The 18,860-nt window shown below is 39.4% G+C and overlaps 1 protein-coding gene across 4 annotated transcripts in view; it reads right to left on the minus strand.

Moving 5' to 3' along the window:
- ryr3 (ryanodine receptor 3) overlaps positions 1-18,860 on the minus strand; it is a 108,991-nt gene that overhangs the window by 33,633 nt on the left and 56,498 nt on the right. For all 4 annotated transcript variants that reach the window (XM_006792684.3, XM_006792682.3, XM_006792686.3 and 1 more), the window contains 15 exons: positions 17,776-17,862; positions 17,099-17,325; positions 15,866-16,078; positions 14,583-15,192; positions 13,969-14,169; positions 11,929-12,031; positions 10,906-11,040; positions 7,634-7,907; positions 7,378-7,492; positions 5,531-5,663; positions 3,754-3,857; positions 2,830-2,965; positions 1,521-1,704; positions 343-445; positions 112-232 (listed from right to left, as the gene is read on the minus strand). In XM_006792684.3, coding sequence (XP_006792747.2) covers positions 112-232; positions 343-445; positions 1,521-1,704; positions 2,830-2,965; positions 3,754-3,857; positions 5,531-5,663; positions 7,378-7,492; positions 7,634-7,907; positions 10,906-11,040; positions 11,929-12,031; positions 13,969-14,169; positions 14,583-15,192; positions 15,866-16,078; positions 17,099-17,325; positions 17,776-17,862 — 2,746 coding nt within the window. The remainder of the gene's footprint in view (positions 1-111; positions 233-342; positions 446-1,520; positions 1,705-2,829; positions 2,966-3,753; positions 3,858-5,530; positions 5,664-7,377; positions 7,493-7,633; positions 7,908-10,905; positions 11,041-11,928; positions 12,032-13,968; positions 14,170-14,582; positions 15,193-15,865; positions 16,079-17,098; positions 17,326-17,775; positions 17,863-18,860) is intronic.

The raw sequence follows: 18,860 nt of genomic DNA on the forward strand, positions 1-18,860 counted from the left end.
ACAACATTTTTCTTTCCCAGGTAGACATCCCGTCTCACCTTAATTCACTTCTGTTTATGCGTTTCCTTTTAACAATCAGAAACTGCCTAAAGCAAACTTAGACCGGCATACCTTTATTAACGACAGGCATTTTGAGGGGGATGCTGATGACGCCCACCAGGTCCGAAGTGGGAACCAGAGAGCGCAGGATGGCTCTGATACGCAGCGCCTCACCTTTACCTGCATTGATAAGCTGTAAGAGATGCACAGGCACAAAACAAAAACAATCTCTTTCTCATAAAAGTCCCTGTGACAGTATACAGAATCTCATTCTTCAGCTCAGGCTGTTGTCGAAGGCCTTACATGCATCTCAGGAGCACAGCGTCCCAGCAGGTCAATGAGGGCAGAGTAGAAGGACATGATGGCGTTGCCCATGTGAATCACTTCCCCTTCCTCCTCACCAGACCTGAAACAGACAAACACACTATATAAAAATTATACGCACAGTATAATAAATATTATCCTGAACACGAGAAACATTTCTTGGAAGTTGCAGACGAGCTCTGCAGGGTGGTTTGAGGATACAACGGGCAACAGAGGCGCAGTAAATTAGGCAATTTTGTGAGGATTTATAATAATGTTTTGGCACAATACAGGATCTCCTTGCAGGCTATTCTGTTATACATATTGATTTTGAGCAGCTTTCCAATCTCTCTCCCCACTTCAGGCCATACAAACTTTCAACATTAAAATGCAGTCAGTGTTACAGGCTTCGTATACTTATGTAGAAAGGCAGGGACAAACAGCCAATGCCAGGGATAATGTATTCCTTTCTTTTACATATTCTTCCAGAAAAGTACCTTTTTTTATATACTGTCCTTAGGCTCCAATTATGATTTAAAATCTCTTAAAATTTTTATTCAAGACTTGCTTTAATAACACCTGGGTTGCAGTTGCATTATAAGACTTCTATGTTTCCAGCAGTCGAAAAGGTTTTTCATTTTTTCCCCTCTTTTTTTTTTTAAATGTCAAACTCATCTGAGATAAATGATCGCTTAAAAAAATCTGTGGTTCTTAAATGTGTCTTCAAACACATCATGCTGCTGAAGTAAATTATATTTTGCTAAATAAAAAGTAAATTAAGAAGATTTTCTTGTTTTGGTAGGAGTTTTTTTTAAAGAGAGAAAACAAAAGACAATTATTTGATAAAACTCCACTTTCAAACAGCAATTACTGCTCTCTTTCTCTTCACTGTTCTCTTGCTGGGCAAAGGCAATGAAATAAACTTAGATCTCTTTTCCCGTAATGTGATATGGCTCTATTTGAGGGTCTAGCAGCAAAGAATAATGCTGGTTTAGCTAAGCACACAGGGAAATCTAACTAAAAGTAACAATTCACACAGAGACCCAGATAATGAGAGCCTTAATCACAAGTGACTGGCTTTAGAGTTTCTGAATGTGTTTTTTAGTGTCTCGTGGTGATAAAAATGCTGATTTTAAACACTGTGGAAAAAGAAAACAAAGAACTGGTGTCGTTTTTACCCAGTAGTGACTCCAGCAGGAGTCTTGGGCAGGTCCAGGGCAGGATCTTCAGAGATCTTGATGGCCTCTTCCATGGCAGCCAGCAGACCCTGACCTCCCTCGCCCCTCAGGGCTGGGCCGAAACACTCTGGACGTCTGATGAGCAGCTTCACCACCACGTTGGCATTTTCCTCCACGCTCTCACCTGGTGTGAGGAAGAAAAAAAAAAAAGGAGGAAAAAAGAGCAGACCAATGGAAAGGAAAATTGTTATTATCCCCAAAAGGAAAGGTGAGAGTCAGCAAGAGTGTAAAACCCCTGAAAGTGGTATTCAGCAGCTGCTAAAGCACCGCTACATTTTTTATCAAGGAAAAGCCGACTCACATTTCCACGTGAGTCCTTAGCAGGACCCTGGCATCCTTCCCCAGTGGATTTTTTTAATTTCTGTGCAGTTTTTCATTTCTATTCCAAAAACAGCATCACTGTTAAATCCTCTGCTGCTTTAATACACAATACTCACATTTATACAGATGCAGTAAAATCACCCTAGACTGTTTCTTTGTTGTGATGCCATTTTTTTGTTTTATCTCAATTCTTATTTATTGCTCAGTTACACATATTCAGTGACTTAATTAGATTATATTTTCTTTAAATGTCTTTAAAAAGCATCTCGGAGGTGTCCTCAGGAGGTTGAAGCTATGGGAAACTTTTTCTAGTTTGTAATAATACTTTTTATGTAATACACTGCACGGTAACTAGTTTTTTTTTTTTATCCTTACCACATACGAATATATGAAAACACTCAATATAAAATATAGTTTTTGCTTTGTTTGCTTTGCTTACCCCTTGCCAAATTCCTCTGTCTCCTTTCTCATTCCCAAGTTGTCTTTATACCACGTGTTCAGCTTTTAAGTATTCTTTGCACCATGTAGGATTAGCCTGGTGTCTGACCTCGTCTGTTCTCCTGACAAAGTCGAACTGACCACGTGTATACTCAACTGTATGCCACAATTAAAGCGTCTTTGAACTTTAAGATAGCCTCTGGTGTCATGTATATCAGGCTTAGGTACAAGCAGAGGCTTCACACAATGGTACACTCAGATATCGACAAAAAAGGTCTGTGTTTACAGGATAACTCCACAAGCAATGTTTTCCTGCCTTATTTAACATTTTCCAGTCTGTTGCACTTCTAATCAGCATGCTGATGGGTGCAGTCGGCATGCTTTGTTGTGAAACAAACCAAGGGCCAAGTATATCACTGCACCAAAACGAGCAGAGGAACAGAATCGCCAGGGGATGAAAAGTCATCTTAGTGCTCAGTATAAAACATACCGTTGCAGAAAACGGCGAACCTCAGGAATGAGAGGTAGCGCTCTCCCTCTATGGGGTTCCAGCCGAGGTCTGGGTATCCCTTAGCCACCAGCATGGCGCAGCTCTGAAGACCACAGCCTGCTAGGTATGTCACCACCTACGGTCAAGCAATTCTGCTTCACTCCTGGGTATTATAATGGCACACTGTCTTTCTGACTCAGTGTCAGCAACAGTGACAGCTTGAAAGCCTCTGCTGAGCTAAGCTTTTCCAGCTGTCACAAAATCATTCAGCACTTTTTCATAGAAAACTTTGGTGGCCTGAGCTTTCTATTCCTATCTGACTATAATTGTATGTGTCATCTGAGTAGCGCTGCGTTCTAGCATTGACAGATGATTAGCACGTATTCTTCCTCTTCTGTGGCCTCCTCAAACTTTATGAACACTGAGCTGCACATAATTGGAAGAACATGTCTTGTGGGTTGGCGAAAGCCAGATTTTAAACCAAAACCAACATGGTGGCCTAAAATGTGTTGGCAAAAACTTTCGAGATGAAGAATAAACCTAGCAGCAGAATTCGATGCAAGGTTTAGACAGTGAATACGATCCTGTATCCACATAATTCCCTAAGTCTTAATGTTTGACTTTATAAATAACTAATTGGATCCTGCAAATGTTTTATAGTACAATCTGTTTTAGTATTTGATGATAATATGAACATGTGATCAGTATACTGGTTGTACATTTAGCTAGTTGTACAGTTCAGTTTCATTCACAACTTTCCAAACTAATTTTAAACACCACATCTGCTAAAACAACAACAAGTTATGGTCAGAATAGAAACTGGCTACAATCTAACGAGCCTGCAAACATAAAGTGCTGTGTGATTTTTAGCTGTGCTGTTGAGTATTTCTTTGAGTAAGGCTGCGATTTCATTCGTCATCAAACCTTATCCAGATCAGGCTCCTCCAGGGCCAGCGCCAGACCGTTGTTGTCCATCACTGAGGACGCTGCGACATCCAGCGGAGTGGAGCCCCGCATAGCTTCAGAGGCTAAACACACACAGAAACAGGCTGTCAGCAACAGAGCAAACTTTGCATTAGTTCTGCATTAAACAACAGGGGGCAGTGTACCGACACAGCACATCAATCTTGATATTCTCCAGTCTGCGTCTTTGAAGCTCAGAATACCAGGTCCCATTAATCAGTTTGTCAACACCTGCCCTTTTTGCAATATTACTCCATTTTTAAAGCGTCATTGCAGTCGAGCAGATACTACAAAACCACTTAATATTGCAGCACAATGCAGACTATGTTACATATTATTAATTTATAGGAAAACGTGGCTTGTAAAAGAGGCTAATTCTAAAAGTGTCATATAAAAAGGGCAACAACTAGTGTGTTTTCATTCCACTATCCTCTTCAGATCATGTGACCCTGTCCTCTCCCAGAGCCAGGTGCTTTAGTTTACGTGTTACACAGGCACGCAGATCTCTGTGACTCATGTCCTGCTCTGCACGCCTAAATAACCCTCATTTACTGCTCGCCATTCTTCTCTCCATCAGCTGCCTCCCTCTGTGCCCCTTACACTTTCAACTTGATATACTGGCATTTTGAAATTGAGCCTGTTACTCTTCTTCACCAGCTGCTTCCCACAATATTAGCAATAAGTCTGCAGTGAAAAAACTGTTGTAGCCTGTAGCAACTATTGGTTTCTGCACACATTATGTAGCAGTAAAAAAGTTTAATTGACGCAGTATGGAGAATACTCGGGAACATATTCAAATGCCAAGGCATCCTCATAACCAGTGTGTTCTCCACTGTCTGTTTTTGCCCCAGCTTGTTCCTTTCCTTTATATTAAAAAAAATCTATTCAATTTCAGTACTAAGATTTCATGTATCAGGACATAATAAATAAAACCATCTAATCCTCATCAGGTTCTAAAATTAGGTAAATACTTCCTAACCTGTACCATACGTGACAACATAGCAGTATATATTTAACAAAAATTGAGTCACAATGTCAACGAAGTGTATGAAAAACATAAGTACACCCTTACAGATTTCATAGAATTAAGAAGTTGGAGCCACGTATTGCTCATCGAATACACCTAATCGTCAGCAAGTGTGAGCACCTCCATAAATGCAGAGGTTTTGCTGGTCTGAAACATTCAGGTGTGTGTTAACGCAATGCCAAGGAGCAAAGACGATAGAATTGACCTAAAGGCACCACTGTTGTTGCCCGTTAATCTGGGAAGGGTTCTAAGACCATTTCCAGTTTGAAGTTCATCATTCTACAGCGAAGAAGATTATTCAGAAGCATACAAAACAACTCCCACTTTTCGCAGGAGTGGACATCCCTGCAAACTAATCCCAAGGTCAGACTGTGCAATGCTTAGAAAAAATGCTAAAAGCCCAAGAGAAACAGGATTTGGGCATGTTGTAGTAATTGAGGCAACCATGAACTCCTTTGTTTACCAAAGCATGTTAGAGTCAAATATGAAGCCATCTGTCCAACAGCTACAGCTCAGCTGATGTTGGGTCATGCAACAGAGCAATGGTCCAAAATGCAGCAACAATTCTACAACATAATGGCTAAAAATTAAAAATCAATGTGTTGCAATGGCCCAGTCAATGTCTTAAGACAGCTGTGCTGTCTTAAGACATTAAGTTGAGTTGTTTTTTTTTTTTTTTAAATAAATATTGAAAAGGCAAAATATACTTACCCAATCCAACGCTGCTGTTCTCCAGCAGGTAGCTCAGGTGGTCAAACATGGCTTTCTGGTTTTGCCGGCTAATACGGCAGAAATAGCACAGGAAGCGACAACAGCTAGCTACCATCTTGGGGAAGGCGATCTCCTGTGGAAGAAAAAAGTAGACTGTATGGATCAATCTGCAGCCTTTGAAGAGGCAAGCACTAAATAAGCTGCAGTAGGAGCTCAGGAATATTAGAATTGTTTTTAATGTCACTACAGGATGCAGAGTACTAGATGCTTGGCTATGATAAAGGTATCTAAACTATCATAAAGAGCATCATGGAATCAATAAATAAAATGTATTTCCTGTTTTGAACACAGAAACTGAAAAATTATTTGACCTTCAAGCCCTTTTGCATTTAATGCTTTTAGATCTGTGCCATCCTCATTTTTCTAAGTCCTCACATGGGCTCAGTCCAAGCCTCAGGCTCAGCATAAATCACTAGAGTCATTTGCTCTGTAGCAGAAATGCAGAAAAAGTAATTGACAGCAGAGGAGGAGAGAAACCCCCATTTTACTTTAGGCAGATTACAATCTGCAAAAATGCAAAGCACAGAAAATCACACTTATCAGACAACTGACAAATATTGAATTTCCAATCATGCCAAAGCTTCCACCTCTAAAGGCAGATTTGACAGAAACTTTGAAAGCACAAACAATTTTACTTTGAGAATATACAGCTTAAGTTTCTTTGTTGATTCCCCATATGGGGTCCTGCTGTGCGTGACCGGGAGCAAACTTTCTGTCAGTGTCCGAGTTCAGAGATTTATTCCTTCATAATATTCTATAAACCATCTGTCTTGATTGCGTGATAAAACCTACGACTCGCACAATCTCATAATATACAGCACCATGCCACGACTGAAACAACATCAGCGGTAATCAAACAGCAAATATTAAAAACCTGATCTATATTCACGACTGTCACTGTATATGGCCACAGCAAGCGAGGTACACGTATCAAGTGGCATGAAACCAGTCAGGAATTTATGCTATGAGCCTGTGCGATCACAGTGCCAGAGACACACACGAAGGTCTGAATGTCTCCCTGAGGTCCGTCTGTCTGAGGTTCACTTCAAGCTTGGCACTGGCTGCAGCATTAAATCGCAACCAGCTCTTCCAGCTTCTGTCAGCACCACCCAAAAAGGACAGGTCTGAGTGGCCTCCTGTCACCCCTCTGATGCCTTTACTCCTCTGTCCTCTTCATTACGCTGCGGTTTTTCTGGGTATTAAGCTGTTTCTCTTGGCTCACTTCAGCCTCTTAAGATAAAATTTGTTTTCCTGAGATCGGTATACAACTTATTAAGCATTAAAAGTTCTGTCAGTCACAAACTCCAAACTCTTCCCCCAAAACTAAGCATTGTAACAGAAAATTAACCTGCAAATGTTTTGCTAACAGATTTACTGTATGAGTCATTATGCAAGCAAAAATACCCAAAACAAAAACACGCTTGTTTACGTTCTTTAAAACTGACTTTTTAATTAAGTCACTTTTCATTTTATAACCACTTTTTATTAACACAATCTACACATTAATCATGATGAATTGTACCCCTAATTATGGTGAAAGGATAGTGAGGTGAGGCCACATAACGAATAAGAATCCGTCAAAAACATGTACAAACTTCTTTAAAAAGTTATGAACAGGATAAGGAGTTTTAAAGAACTTCTCCAAGAGTTAAGATTGGGAGCTACTATTTCCATACATGACGAAAAAGTTAACAGAGTTTCAATGAATACAATCCATTAAAAAAGGACTGACTCGATAGTTTGTAGCGGTCAAGGAAAACCAAAAACATGAGCAATGTTAAGCTCACCTGTGACTTGTCTCCCCCAAGCACGTTCACCATGACCTCCATGACTGTCTCATGCATGCCCAGCACTCTCATCAGATTAGGATGCTGGTAGAAAACCTTGTTGTTCATGATGTCACTATGAACACAAGAAAGCGATTTATAAAGCCCACAGTACTGTAACAGTGGGAGAGTACACTGTTCACAATGATATATTTCTAGAATCAGGCATCGTTTTTATCATTTATAAGAGTGTGCACATCATAATATATTTTCTTACCTGAGCCCATCAATCATGAGTTTCTCCTCTTCCTTGCCCATTCGCACTGATAGCAGAGATCTGATTTGACCCAGAGATACCAGCAGGTTAATAGCATCTTGCACGGATGCGGCACTGATGGTGTACGACTTCTTCATGGCCCGAAGCAGTTCCCCGATGCCGTCATACTGTCTCCTCAGCAGGCTGAACATCACTCTGACCAGCTCTGGGTCCTGAATGTGAGACTCCTGAGCCCAACTGGTTATGGTCTGGGAGATAAGCTCCTTCAGGTTTGCTGGAGAAGAGACAGTTCAGTATTCTTAAATTGAGAAATAGAAGCAGTAAATAAAGGTTGCTCTACAATCATGTATCTGTCAAAGCTTCAGTTGATTTTTGTTGTCTCTCAAACCTTTGAATGAGCAAATTGGAGAGAAAAAAAATCTATGGACCGGGCACTTCAAAAGCATTGTTCATTAGGAAAGATGGATGATATGCTCTTTATTTTTTCTCTTTTTGTTCCAGTGATATACAAAGACAAGCTAATTAAACTGTAGTATGGGTTTTAAAACTGTATCTTTTAAACCTAATCTTAAAGTCTCATAAAACTTCCCTCTTAAGGACGCCAAGTACCAATAGAACAAGGACCAGTGGAGAAAAACTTGAAGTCATATGAAGTTGTAGCTAAATGCTGCACCTCTCAAAACACTGCAATTCCAAAACCATCGCTGAACTTTGAGCGTTTAAGCCAAATAGCGCAACATCTGCTGAAAACAAAGGGCCGGATTCAAGCAGAATCATAATGAGACACGAGACGGTGTAGATGCCCTGAAGGTGAAAGTGTTGCACATTCACATCTGCTCTGAATCATCTCAAACTATGGCTCACAAGGGAGTCACTGAAATCTTACGCAGTCTGCGTGCTAATCTGCAAATGACAGGCAAAAATATAGAGACATGAGCACTGGCACAGTGCTGTACTCCAAAGTCAGCATAAACCATGAACTGAATTGGCTAAATTAAAGCTCTTAGAAAATGTAAATTAGTCTATTAGTCAGAACTAATTGGGAGCATTAATATTTTGTCAATATACTGGATGTAACCCCACAATCATCTCGTGATGAGTCTATGAGGATACTGACAGCATATCTGAAGCACGCTAGAGTGATGCAGGAATATTAAGAGAGGAACAAACAAACAAATTTAATCACAAGTTCAAGCCAAGGCGGTTGATATTAAGTCTGGCATTTTAATCTTGGAAAAATGCTCCTTAGCTGTTGGCAAACTAAAAAAAACAAAAAACCTTATGGATGATTCCAAGTTTTTATAACTTCTGAGTAATCTGACTAATTAAACAATGCTGTGAAATCAACAATAGGCGCTTCGATGCTTTTCATCAAAAGAATAAGGAAGCAAAAGTTTTAGAGACAAATTACTGGCTTTAAAGTTTTCTAACAGTGAATGAACGTTACCGTCAGTTAATGAAAGTAATCATCCCCATCCCAAAAGGACTGACTAGGCATTAATTATATATAATCTGACATATAAAGATCCGACAATAAAATTACACGTTGAAAAAATTAGCAGCTCTAACTTTGTCAGGCAAGAGAAGCAGCTTATTTCACCCGTCCATCCATTTGTCAGACTGCTTCATCAATTTATTTGATGAACAAAACAGACAATGCTGCAACACTGAGTAAAGTGAAAAAGCAGAATTCAACCCATATTTCACTCACAATAGAACACAGCAAACGTGGTAAAAGTTTAAAACGTGAAAATGTACACTTTGAAGAAAGAAATAAGGTTATTTTAGATTTCATGGCAGCCAAACCTCTCACAAAAGTTGAAACTGGGCCATGTTTACCACTGTCAGGTGACAGTCTGTTAATGTCTGGGAGCTGAGGAGACCAGTAATAATGTCCAATGGTGTAAAAAGGGATTCTAGGGATTCTCTTAATGTTATGATGTGTCCAAAGTTTCAGCTGGTAAAAGATCTGGACTGCAGGCAGGCAAGTTCAGTATCTGGACTCTCCAACTATGAGAGCATACTGTTGTAATAGATGGAGTTAGCAGTTTAGCAGCATCTTCCTTAAATATGCAAGGACTTCTCTGAAAAAGATGGCATCTGGATGAGTGAATATGTGCCTCTAAAACCTGCATATATGTTTTAGCACTCATGGTGCCTTTCCAGATGTGCAAGCTGCCAGTTCCAGAGGCAGTAATTCACCTCCATACAATCAGAGATGCAGTTTTCCACTTTTCTTTAGCACATTTTTAATGAGCTTTGGCCCAAAGATGGTGGTGTTTATGGATTAATTTTACATGTGGATTTTTCTTTGCATTAACCTGCATTTGTGGAAGTGTATTCACAGACAAAGATTTCTCCATCCAATACTGACACCGTTAATTGTGGATTGGTGAAACTTTGTCTCTCTCAGACGTTTTTTAATTTTTTTTATATCCAATCATGTTACTGATCCATTGCATGTTAATGTAATTAGTTGCAAAATGTTCCTCCAACTGTTTTTTTGTACCACTCACTTTTCCAGCTATTTGTTCCTCTGTCCCAACGTTTTTCAGGCACATTACTACCAAACATTTCAACATAAGCTTATTTTTTTCATGATATAATAAAATTACTCAAATCAAATATTTAAACTATTTTCTATGTTTTATTGTGAATAAAATACAGTTCATGACATTTGCAAATCATTGCATGCCGTTTTTATTTAAACTTTACTTAGCATCGCAACATTTTTGAAATTGGGTTTGTAGACATGCTAAAGCAGATCTATCAGGATAATCTTGAATCAGAACATCCGTCCATTTATAATGCTTTTGAATAATGCAGGCTAGGTGTGGGAGGCTGGAGCAAGGCATTAAAATTTATGGCAGAGAGTCTTGCAGGAACTGTCCATTAGTCTTATTCTATTATTTGAAACAGAACAAAAACATACTTTGAGCAAAGGGCAGCAAAAAAAGAAAAAGCTTGAAGCAAAGAACTAGTGATTGGAAAGTGTTTCGTGGTCTGCAATATTTATATGGATAAATCGGTACCACTTTATGATTTTGAATGTCAATATAATATTTAATGCTAAACATAGTTATGTGGTATATGTTTAGAAACTGATAGCAACCACAATAAAGTCCTGCTTACGTGTTGCAGCACCAAGATAAAAAATTGAAATAATAAACCTTAGCAATGCATACGGCAGTGCAAGGTTGAGTTATTGTTAAACTTCAGTACAGTTACTGGTCGCTAGCTTGTTTTCTTCTTTGGTGTTAAAGGCTACTTACTGGGGGCAGCCTGTTCAGTCTCTGTGGGTTCCTGCTCTGTCTTCTGTGGTGGGCCCTTGATTTTATACAGTAAAGCCAGAAGACGGCCTTTAATTGAAGTGTCCTGTTCTTCTTCTTCTTCCTCCACTGGAATTCCTGCCAGGAGAAATGGAGGCGCTCAGAGATTTATCCTGGTATACCGACTGCTTCCATGTGCATTGTGTAAAGGAAACAAAAACCCATTTTAAAGATCATTCTCATAACATGAACATATTTATGTTGCCAGATAATGTTAACTTAATTTGCAGAGAACTTTTTACAACACACAGTTACAAAGTGCTTCACATTTTAATAAAATAAGTGTTCCCAACATAAAAGCAGACAATCATAGAATAGTATAGGTTCTTCTTACATTCATTCACACATACATTCATTCCATACAAGCAGTTGGTGCGAAGAAGATTGGGGAATATAATAACATACTGTATAAAAATGATCAGCAGTCATTTAAAACAAACAAGTCCTGAAAGGCTGAGGATGGCTGTTCCAAAATTAGGTGCAACAAGCTCTGGATTTAAATTAAGAGTGTGAACCAACCAGAAGTCTCTGATCAGATGATCAGAGAGACAGGCTGCTGGAATAAGGTCTTTGCTGGTCTGTAACGTAAGAAGAACCCTGACAACTTACAGCTTAGAACTTTTTTAATATTAATTCAGAGTTTCACTTGAATCCAAACGAGTGAAGCTACAATGTGTATGTATCCTTTGTGTATTGTCAGCACAAGAACTGGTCAGAGAATCCAGTCTTATTAATATGAATTCTGAGCACCACAAAGAATAAAATCTCAAAGAAGTGGGGTGGAGGTGGGATGCAAAGTGGCTTGCAGATGTGCAGCAACTGTTGGCAGAGATTTTCTAGCAGAGTCCTCAACTTATTTTTGAGTACAGTGTTTTAGCTCGACTTCGTGGCCTGTCTGAACTAATGCTATGGTTAGGTTTGTGTGACAAGATGTCCTCATCAGAACTGTCAGCAGTTGGACTTTACCACAATGCAGCCGCAGTTCTTCATGGAACGAGTTGAGCTCATCCTGGATCTCCACGGGACAGGGGCAGTCCTCACCTGCACTGAAATTCAACAGGATGTTTATCTGCAGAAAACAAAAGAGTGTTTACATTATAAGTTTATAAGACAGAAAGCACTTGAGAACAGCAACATGGAAAATTATTTTAGATAGGAAGTGAGATCAAAAGAAGGAAGGAGAGTGGTAAAGAATGAATAAAAGAAGGATTGCACAGTAGAGAGCAGTGGAAAGTCACAGAGGCAAGCACATTACCATTTTAGAGTCACAGCATAATTACTCATGTAGTCTCCTGCGGTAAGTGCTCACATGGGCTTGTCAGATAGTGGCCATCTGATGAACTCAGACAGAAATAGTCTGAGCATTTTTATATCACACCCAGTCAAATGTGAAACTAAAAACATTAAACAGGTATTTACATAATATAATGCAGAAAATACTTAATGTATCATGTAGAACCACAGATCTGCTGTGCTTGCTACAGGTCACAAGTTAACTATAAAACACTAAATATAAATGAGATGCATCCATCGCAGAGTCCAGGTTAGCCTATTCCCATGTCTATTTTAGGCAGAGCTTTTTAATAAACCACGGGAGGTTTCTTATTGTGGAGAATCTCGCTTACAGTATGCACCTGCTGCTGACCACCAAAACTTAGTTTCAGGGAGTATATCTTGGAAGTGCTTATCCTCAAGGTTTCACAGCTCAGAGGATGCACAATTAAATATTTCAAACATGAATGCTTTGCAGTCATGCAGAAACCTTGTCTAGTCACTACCAGGTTGTTTTCAACAATACTACAGGACAGGGCAAGCGATGTGAACACAGAACACATCAGAGACTTTATTCCTTATTTTCTTTCCTTATTTACTCAATGTTTCCTATTCTCTAGTCTGGCTCAGAGACATGCTACAGTTTACATAAATATATACTATCTAGCAGAACACTGGATATTGGATTTTCACAGCAGCGTAACCTCGTTTTGTTTTCTTCTGGCTTCAACAGACAATGACCTCCAGATCATACTGGAGAGATTTTCAGTGAAGTGGCAAGAATGGTTCTCTAAGGCCATGGTCCTCAGCCAGAAAAGGGTGCAGTCCCTCCTCTGGGTTGGAGATGAGTTTCTGCCCCAAGTGGAGGAGTTTAAATATCTTAGGGTCTTGTTTACAAGTGACGGGCAAATGATTGACTGAGATTGACAGATGGATCAGTCCTGCTCTGATATCTTCTTGTGAAAAAAGAACCAATTGAAATAGTTTGGGCATCTGAACAGGATGCATCCAAGAGCTCTCCTAGTTGAAGTGTTTCAGGCAAGTCCCAACCAGAACATGCTTTAGAGATATCGGTTATATCTCTCAGCTGGCTTAGGAACACTTTTGGTGTCCCATTAGATGAACCATATGTCTGTTTAAAGTGCTTCCCTGAATAGACTGCAACCCAGAAAAGCAGTGATGGATGGATGAATGGATGGATGGATGGTTGGATGGCATTTTTACTTTGATAAGCTTAAGATTTTGCAAACATTTTTCACAATGGTCTATAGAAAAGTTCATTAATCATGTGTCAGTTGTTTAAGTTCATCTTCTGCTTAAACATATTTGACTTATAAAAAATGAACTGACTGTAACATAAAGTGCTCCTGTGGGACTAATAATAATTTTACCCTGTAAGAGGCCAAAGGTTTAACTATCACTGCAGGGCCAATTCACTCCTAAGTTAATTTTAGCTGCACATATGGCCCAGTTTATCCTTCGGGAATTCCAGCAGAAAATAAAGTTAAGAAACTGAAAACTAAAAGGCAATTAGAGAACTGCAGCACCTTGTGTTCTGGTGTCTGCCTCTGACTCTGTTCTATTCAAGGTCATAGATTTTGTTTTTACCCCAAGGTCTAGGCGATCCGTCCAGGGTCTTATGACAGTATGCAAACAGAAACCACCTTGAACATAAATTACATCTCAGAGAATGAAAACACTTTCTCATACACTGGTCCCTCTGCGGTGTTGTACCTGCTCCTGCGGAGGTGAACGAAACTCTTTGGTCTTTTTGGCAGTGACAGCGGCAGACATGTTGAGAGCCAGCATTAGCTCATTGTAGCGGAACTTCTGATTATACTGCAGCTTGGACACGTAGCTGTCGGAGAAGGAAACAATGGATTCGATGCGGTGCTTCAGCTCACAGTCACAGAAGTAGTGGAGCAGCTCACACATCTGAAAAGGACAGAAATCTGTGAACAACTCAAAGGTTTTCTGTTTCTTTATGTCTCTATTGGTTTTGATTTTGTTTATTTCACTGTATGAATGACATTTTTTTTTTATTTAACTTCATAGATCCATCTGCATTATGCATGATTATTATTAGCAAGTTTTAGTCATTTATAGAACATTAGTATTCAGCCACTGCCTTGCTTTCTACTCATGAATTCACCTCTCAGCAAGCGATAAATCATAAAAAATCAAAACTGCTGACAAATGGGGAATTAGTGTACCTAATCTCATGAAGGCAAAATTAAATTTTAATTAAAACCTTGGCAGATAAATTGATGGAGTTAGTTTAATTCAGCTATTTCCTATCTTCAGTTTATCACTGAGCTTAAACATCTGTGCACGATTATTGTCATCACCTGGCGTTTGACAGACTCTGGCAGAGACTTCTCCAGCAGGCCTTTAACTTGCGGTTTGCTCTCCTTGGTCTCTTCCTCCCCTGCTTCTACAGCCTTCTCCTCATTCTTGCTCACCTCCTCCTTCTCCCCTGACACGGCCACCTCATCCCCCTTAACTTCCTCACCCTCTTTGGACTCTCCAAACACATTGGGGTTGATCAGGAGGAGAATCAGCCTCACCTCATCACTGGTCAGGACTCCGATTATTAACAGCGTTCCAATCAGTTTCAAAATGGGAACAAACTGATACTCAAGACTCCCACCTACTGGGTCTCGGATGTGTGTCCCTCCACCTTGCACTGCCTCGGTTAGCATGCTGATGGCTTTTTCCTTTAGGATACCCAATGGGATCTGGGGGCTATAGAGGAACTGTTGGCGTTTGGTGTTGATGATTCCCACAGGGGAGAAATTGACCCGAGGTTTAAGGGAGGTGCTTAGGTCCACCCCAGGAAGTGAATGTCGCTTGGACTCATCTGGGAACAGCTTGATGGAGCGCGTTTCATCCGTCACAGGGATAATGAACTCGTTGTTCATCATTAGACGGGCTTCCTTTGCTGTCTCAAGATGAATGCTGACAATAAGTAGAATTAGTTCAATCATAGCATGAGTCTAAAGACACTGGCTATTACAAAAACACGCAGAAAAATGATTCATTATCTCTCCTAAGAACTATGAATTATGCTGTATTAGTATGATTTCCACAAACCAACAGTACCCAATAACCATAATACATCTGTATGAGATAATAGTTGTGGTGATGAGTGCCTGACAAGCAAATAAGGTGCTGATTGCTCAAACTCTTTAACGCTTTAACATCACTGCTTAAGTGAATTTTCAGCAATATAGAAGGTACGCATGAGTTTGCTATTTGACATCATGTGAAGAAAAGACAGTTTAAACAACAACACTGAGATGTGAGGTGGAAAAACAAACACAGCAGAGGGATTATTAAGATTTATAGCACAAATTTGCTCAGTGATCTCACGTAATGCTGCATCAATTTAACAGTTAATGTTGTTGCAGATGACACTGTCAAATCATAATTCCATCATGTATCATCATTAAATGATCCGATGAGTAAAAACACGGCAGCTTTCTTCTTCTTTTGATGCACGGCGGGTCATTGACTGAGGTCATTTTTTTAGTAAGATAAATTAAAAATCAAAATTCACACCAGCTGAGCAATCCATCCATAGCAACTTACATATTAAGTATATAAAATATATTGAAACACACAAACACACCTGATAAGGACATTGTAGAAGCCCTCTCTCAGCATGCCAGAGAGGTACTGATTGTCGATTGTGTAGAGAAGCTGTGATTGGTCCAAATGGCTGCAGAGGGCGTGAGCTACACGAGTGTTTCCCAGTGCACAAAGGGCACAATACAGCTTTAGTGTGTGGTAGTGGAACTTCCTTAAGTCTTCGTGCTCAGATAACTCCATTATGTCCAAACACCTGCGAACAAAGACACCACAACAACAAAGTAAGCTCGAGTAAGTCATTTACTCTGCTGATCACAGCAGAAAGACTTTGCATTAACTTAATGAATATCATCAATTTTCTAATTAAAACTGTTTTTTTATGTAAACAGCAAACAAATGTATGACTAAAGGCCTGTTTACTCATCATTAAAACTTATTTTCCAGTATGTATTCTGATATCAGAATACACAAATACACATGCTACGAAACAAGAGTTCATCTATGGGGTCGTAAAACACATTAGAAACCTCTTAGCATCTCAATCCATCACAGTCTGCAGTTAACATGAAAATTGTAGCACTGTGCATAGAATTGACTGAGATTACTTTATACAATGTCACATTATGTGTGGTTTGTAGTTTGTCGCCTTAATGTTGTTATGTCCGCTTACAGGAGTCTTTGCGTGTTAAAATGCACATTTGAACTGTATGAAATAGGAACCATTGAAGTTTCTAGAACATTTTTAAAGTCTATGGTCCATGTCAAGTATTTAGTCAGACACATGGATGCAGCAACAGCAATTAAAAGTGTGAACATTTGTAAAACATTAGTAGTGTAGCCCTAAATCTATCTAAAAATTGAATGACAGGCTTGATTAAGTGTATACGCAAAAGGAGAATATTCATTGTGATTATGATTCATCTGGGCAAAACTTTAATGTCTTTGTTAGCAGCTACCTTCAATTTAATTACAGTGACCCTCACCAGTGAGTACTCAGCCCAGGTAGTGCCAAGAAGTGTTTGTTCTGCAAGCAGCTAATCTGTCTTAAATGCATTTCATCAGCCCAATTCACAGTAAAGAATGAATGACAAGAAGTATCTATTGTTACTTCATCATTTGTCTAAGGAAGCTAATTTAACTGCTATAAATGTGAAAAGACACTGAATGCACTACATCCTCCCTAACAACTAAAGGGAACACAAAGTAACACTTTGTAAGTGAAACAGTCACTTGTCACTGTGTTTATACGGTTTATAGAGTATTATAATCACACCTGTTTTCTTCAGGTATGTGCACAGCCATCATCTGCATAGGCTCCAGACACTGGACCACCCAGCCATGTCTTTCACTAACGCGAGCCGTCTCCACATTGAGAAAGGTATTGGGCATCCGGCTCCAAAGCACTGCCACAATTGTCTGCACATCCAACCGTGGCGGACACTGTGGCACCGGATTCCTGTGCTCGCTCTTGAATATGGCTGATGAGAGTGGCATGGCATCCTGGGATTACAATGAGGACAAGAAGGAAAAAAATCACATTAAGTAGAAAATTTGATTAAATGAAGACTATATTAATATAATGAAAACTATATTAAAACTATATTATATCCACATCCTTTCAGTCAATATTATGCAATCAGTTATTTTTATATACGTAGTGCTTTCTGTGACATCCTTTCTTCACTCTATCAAATAGTGTCCTGTGTAAATATGTATATTGGTTACTAGTTTTCCAAACACACACAAAATTAATCAGTGCAAGAGCATCCTAAATGGGTCACCAAGTCAAAATATAGGCCAGCTGGGCAGTCCATGACTATGAATGAATGGCATTAAAAATTCAAGACCTCTTAATTAGTGTGAGAAAGATAAAGTAAATAGCTGTTTCATAACTCGATGAAAAGTGCTTAAAACTGTGTACAGTGTTGTTTGGTTAGGACAGAAACAAACCTTTATCTTAACAAATTCAAACTGGAAGAGGTTTGCACTGGTGGGGAGGACAAATACAGCAGGGAAGAGCTTGGTATTTGGTTCCACCTGAAAGTAAACAAAGCCATACTTATCCACATCAGCCTATCCTGTGTTTATAGCAGCACCAAAATGAGACAAAAGTGCAGCAACACATGCAGAACGGAGCTCTTCCTTGAACCCAGCCCATGGTGGAATCTGAAAATTGATATATTTAATGCAATGAGCACTGCGCTTGCCTCGTGTTTGCTCTGGTGGCAAATTGAACTAATGTCAGAAGGCTTTTAACCCCTAAGCTTGTGGATTAGCTGAAGTTTGAAATCCAAGTTCAATGAGTATTAGATGGTATACTGATGACAACCATCACAGACTTTACAAAGAAAGAGAACAAACAACCAAAGCTTTGATGCAATAACAGGACAAGAAGCTTTTCATCAGGTTAAAAGCCTTCTGGTTCCCTCAGAGGGCTTTCCCCTTCTTAAAAAGCCAATTCATGACTAAATAAAGCAGCGAGAAGAAAGGAGAGAAACAGGAGATTATGCAAGATAAAAAAGGAGAACACAGGCGGTAGAAGCTTCTCAGTGCACCATTTCCATGTCTAGTCAGGCATTTGATGTGATGCTTTAAAAACCAGAGATGAGAACAGCAAGCAAGGCAAGGATTACTGAGCCGATGTCTGTCTTTGTATGACTAGTTCACAAAACAGATGAGAATTCAGCTGTTTAATTTCCCAACTCTATCTCTCTGCAGGTTTAATTTGCTGTGGCACAAATTAATTAATGACACCTGAAAGGATTAAAGGAGGGAAGATTGTTCCTAGAGTGTGTGGGCAGTACAAATATGTGATGAGTGAAATTGTTTGAGAGAGATATTAATTTAAAGGCAGTGACTCAAACTGCTTAGAGTTTCTTTTCTTTTTGCGTTCAGGATATTAAAAAACAAACAAACATGTGTGCCAAAGCAGGGGAAGAATACTAAACCACAAGAGAAAGTCGTAATAGCTTACGTCTATTGAAGTTTACGAGCCAAACCTTGCGCTTCACTCCTCTGCCAACTGATATCTATTA

Source organism: Neolamprologus brichardi, chromosome 15 (genome assembly GCF_056152115.1).
Source record: "Neolamprologus brichardi isolate AB-2024 chromosome 15, ASM5615211v1, whole genome shotgun sequence".
Lineage (NCBI taxonomy): Eukaryota > Metazoa > Chordata > Actinopteri > Cichliformes > Cichlidae > Neolamprologus > Neolamprologus brichardi.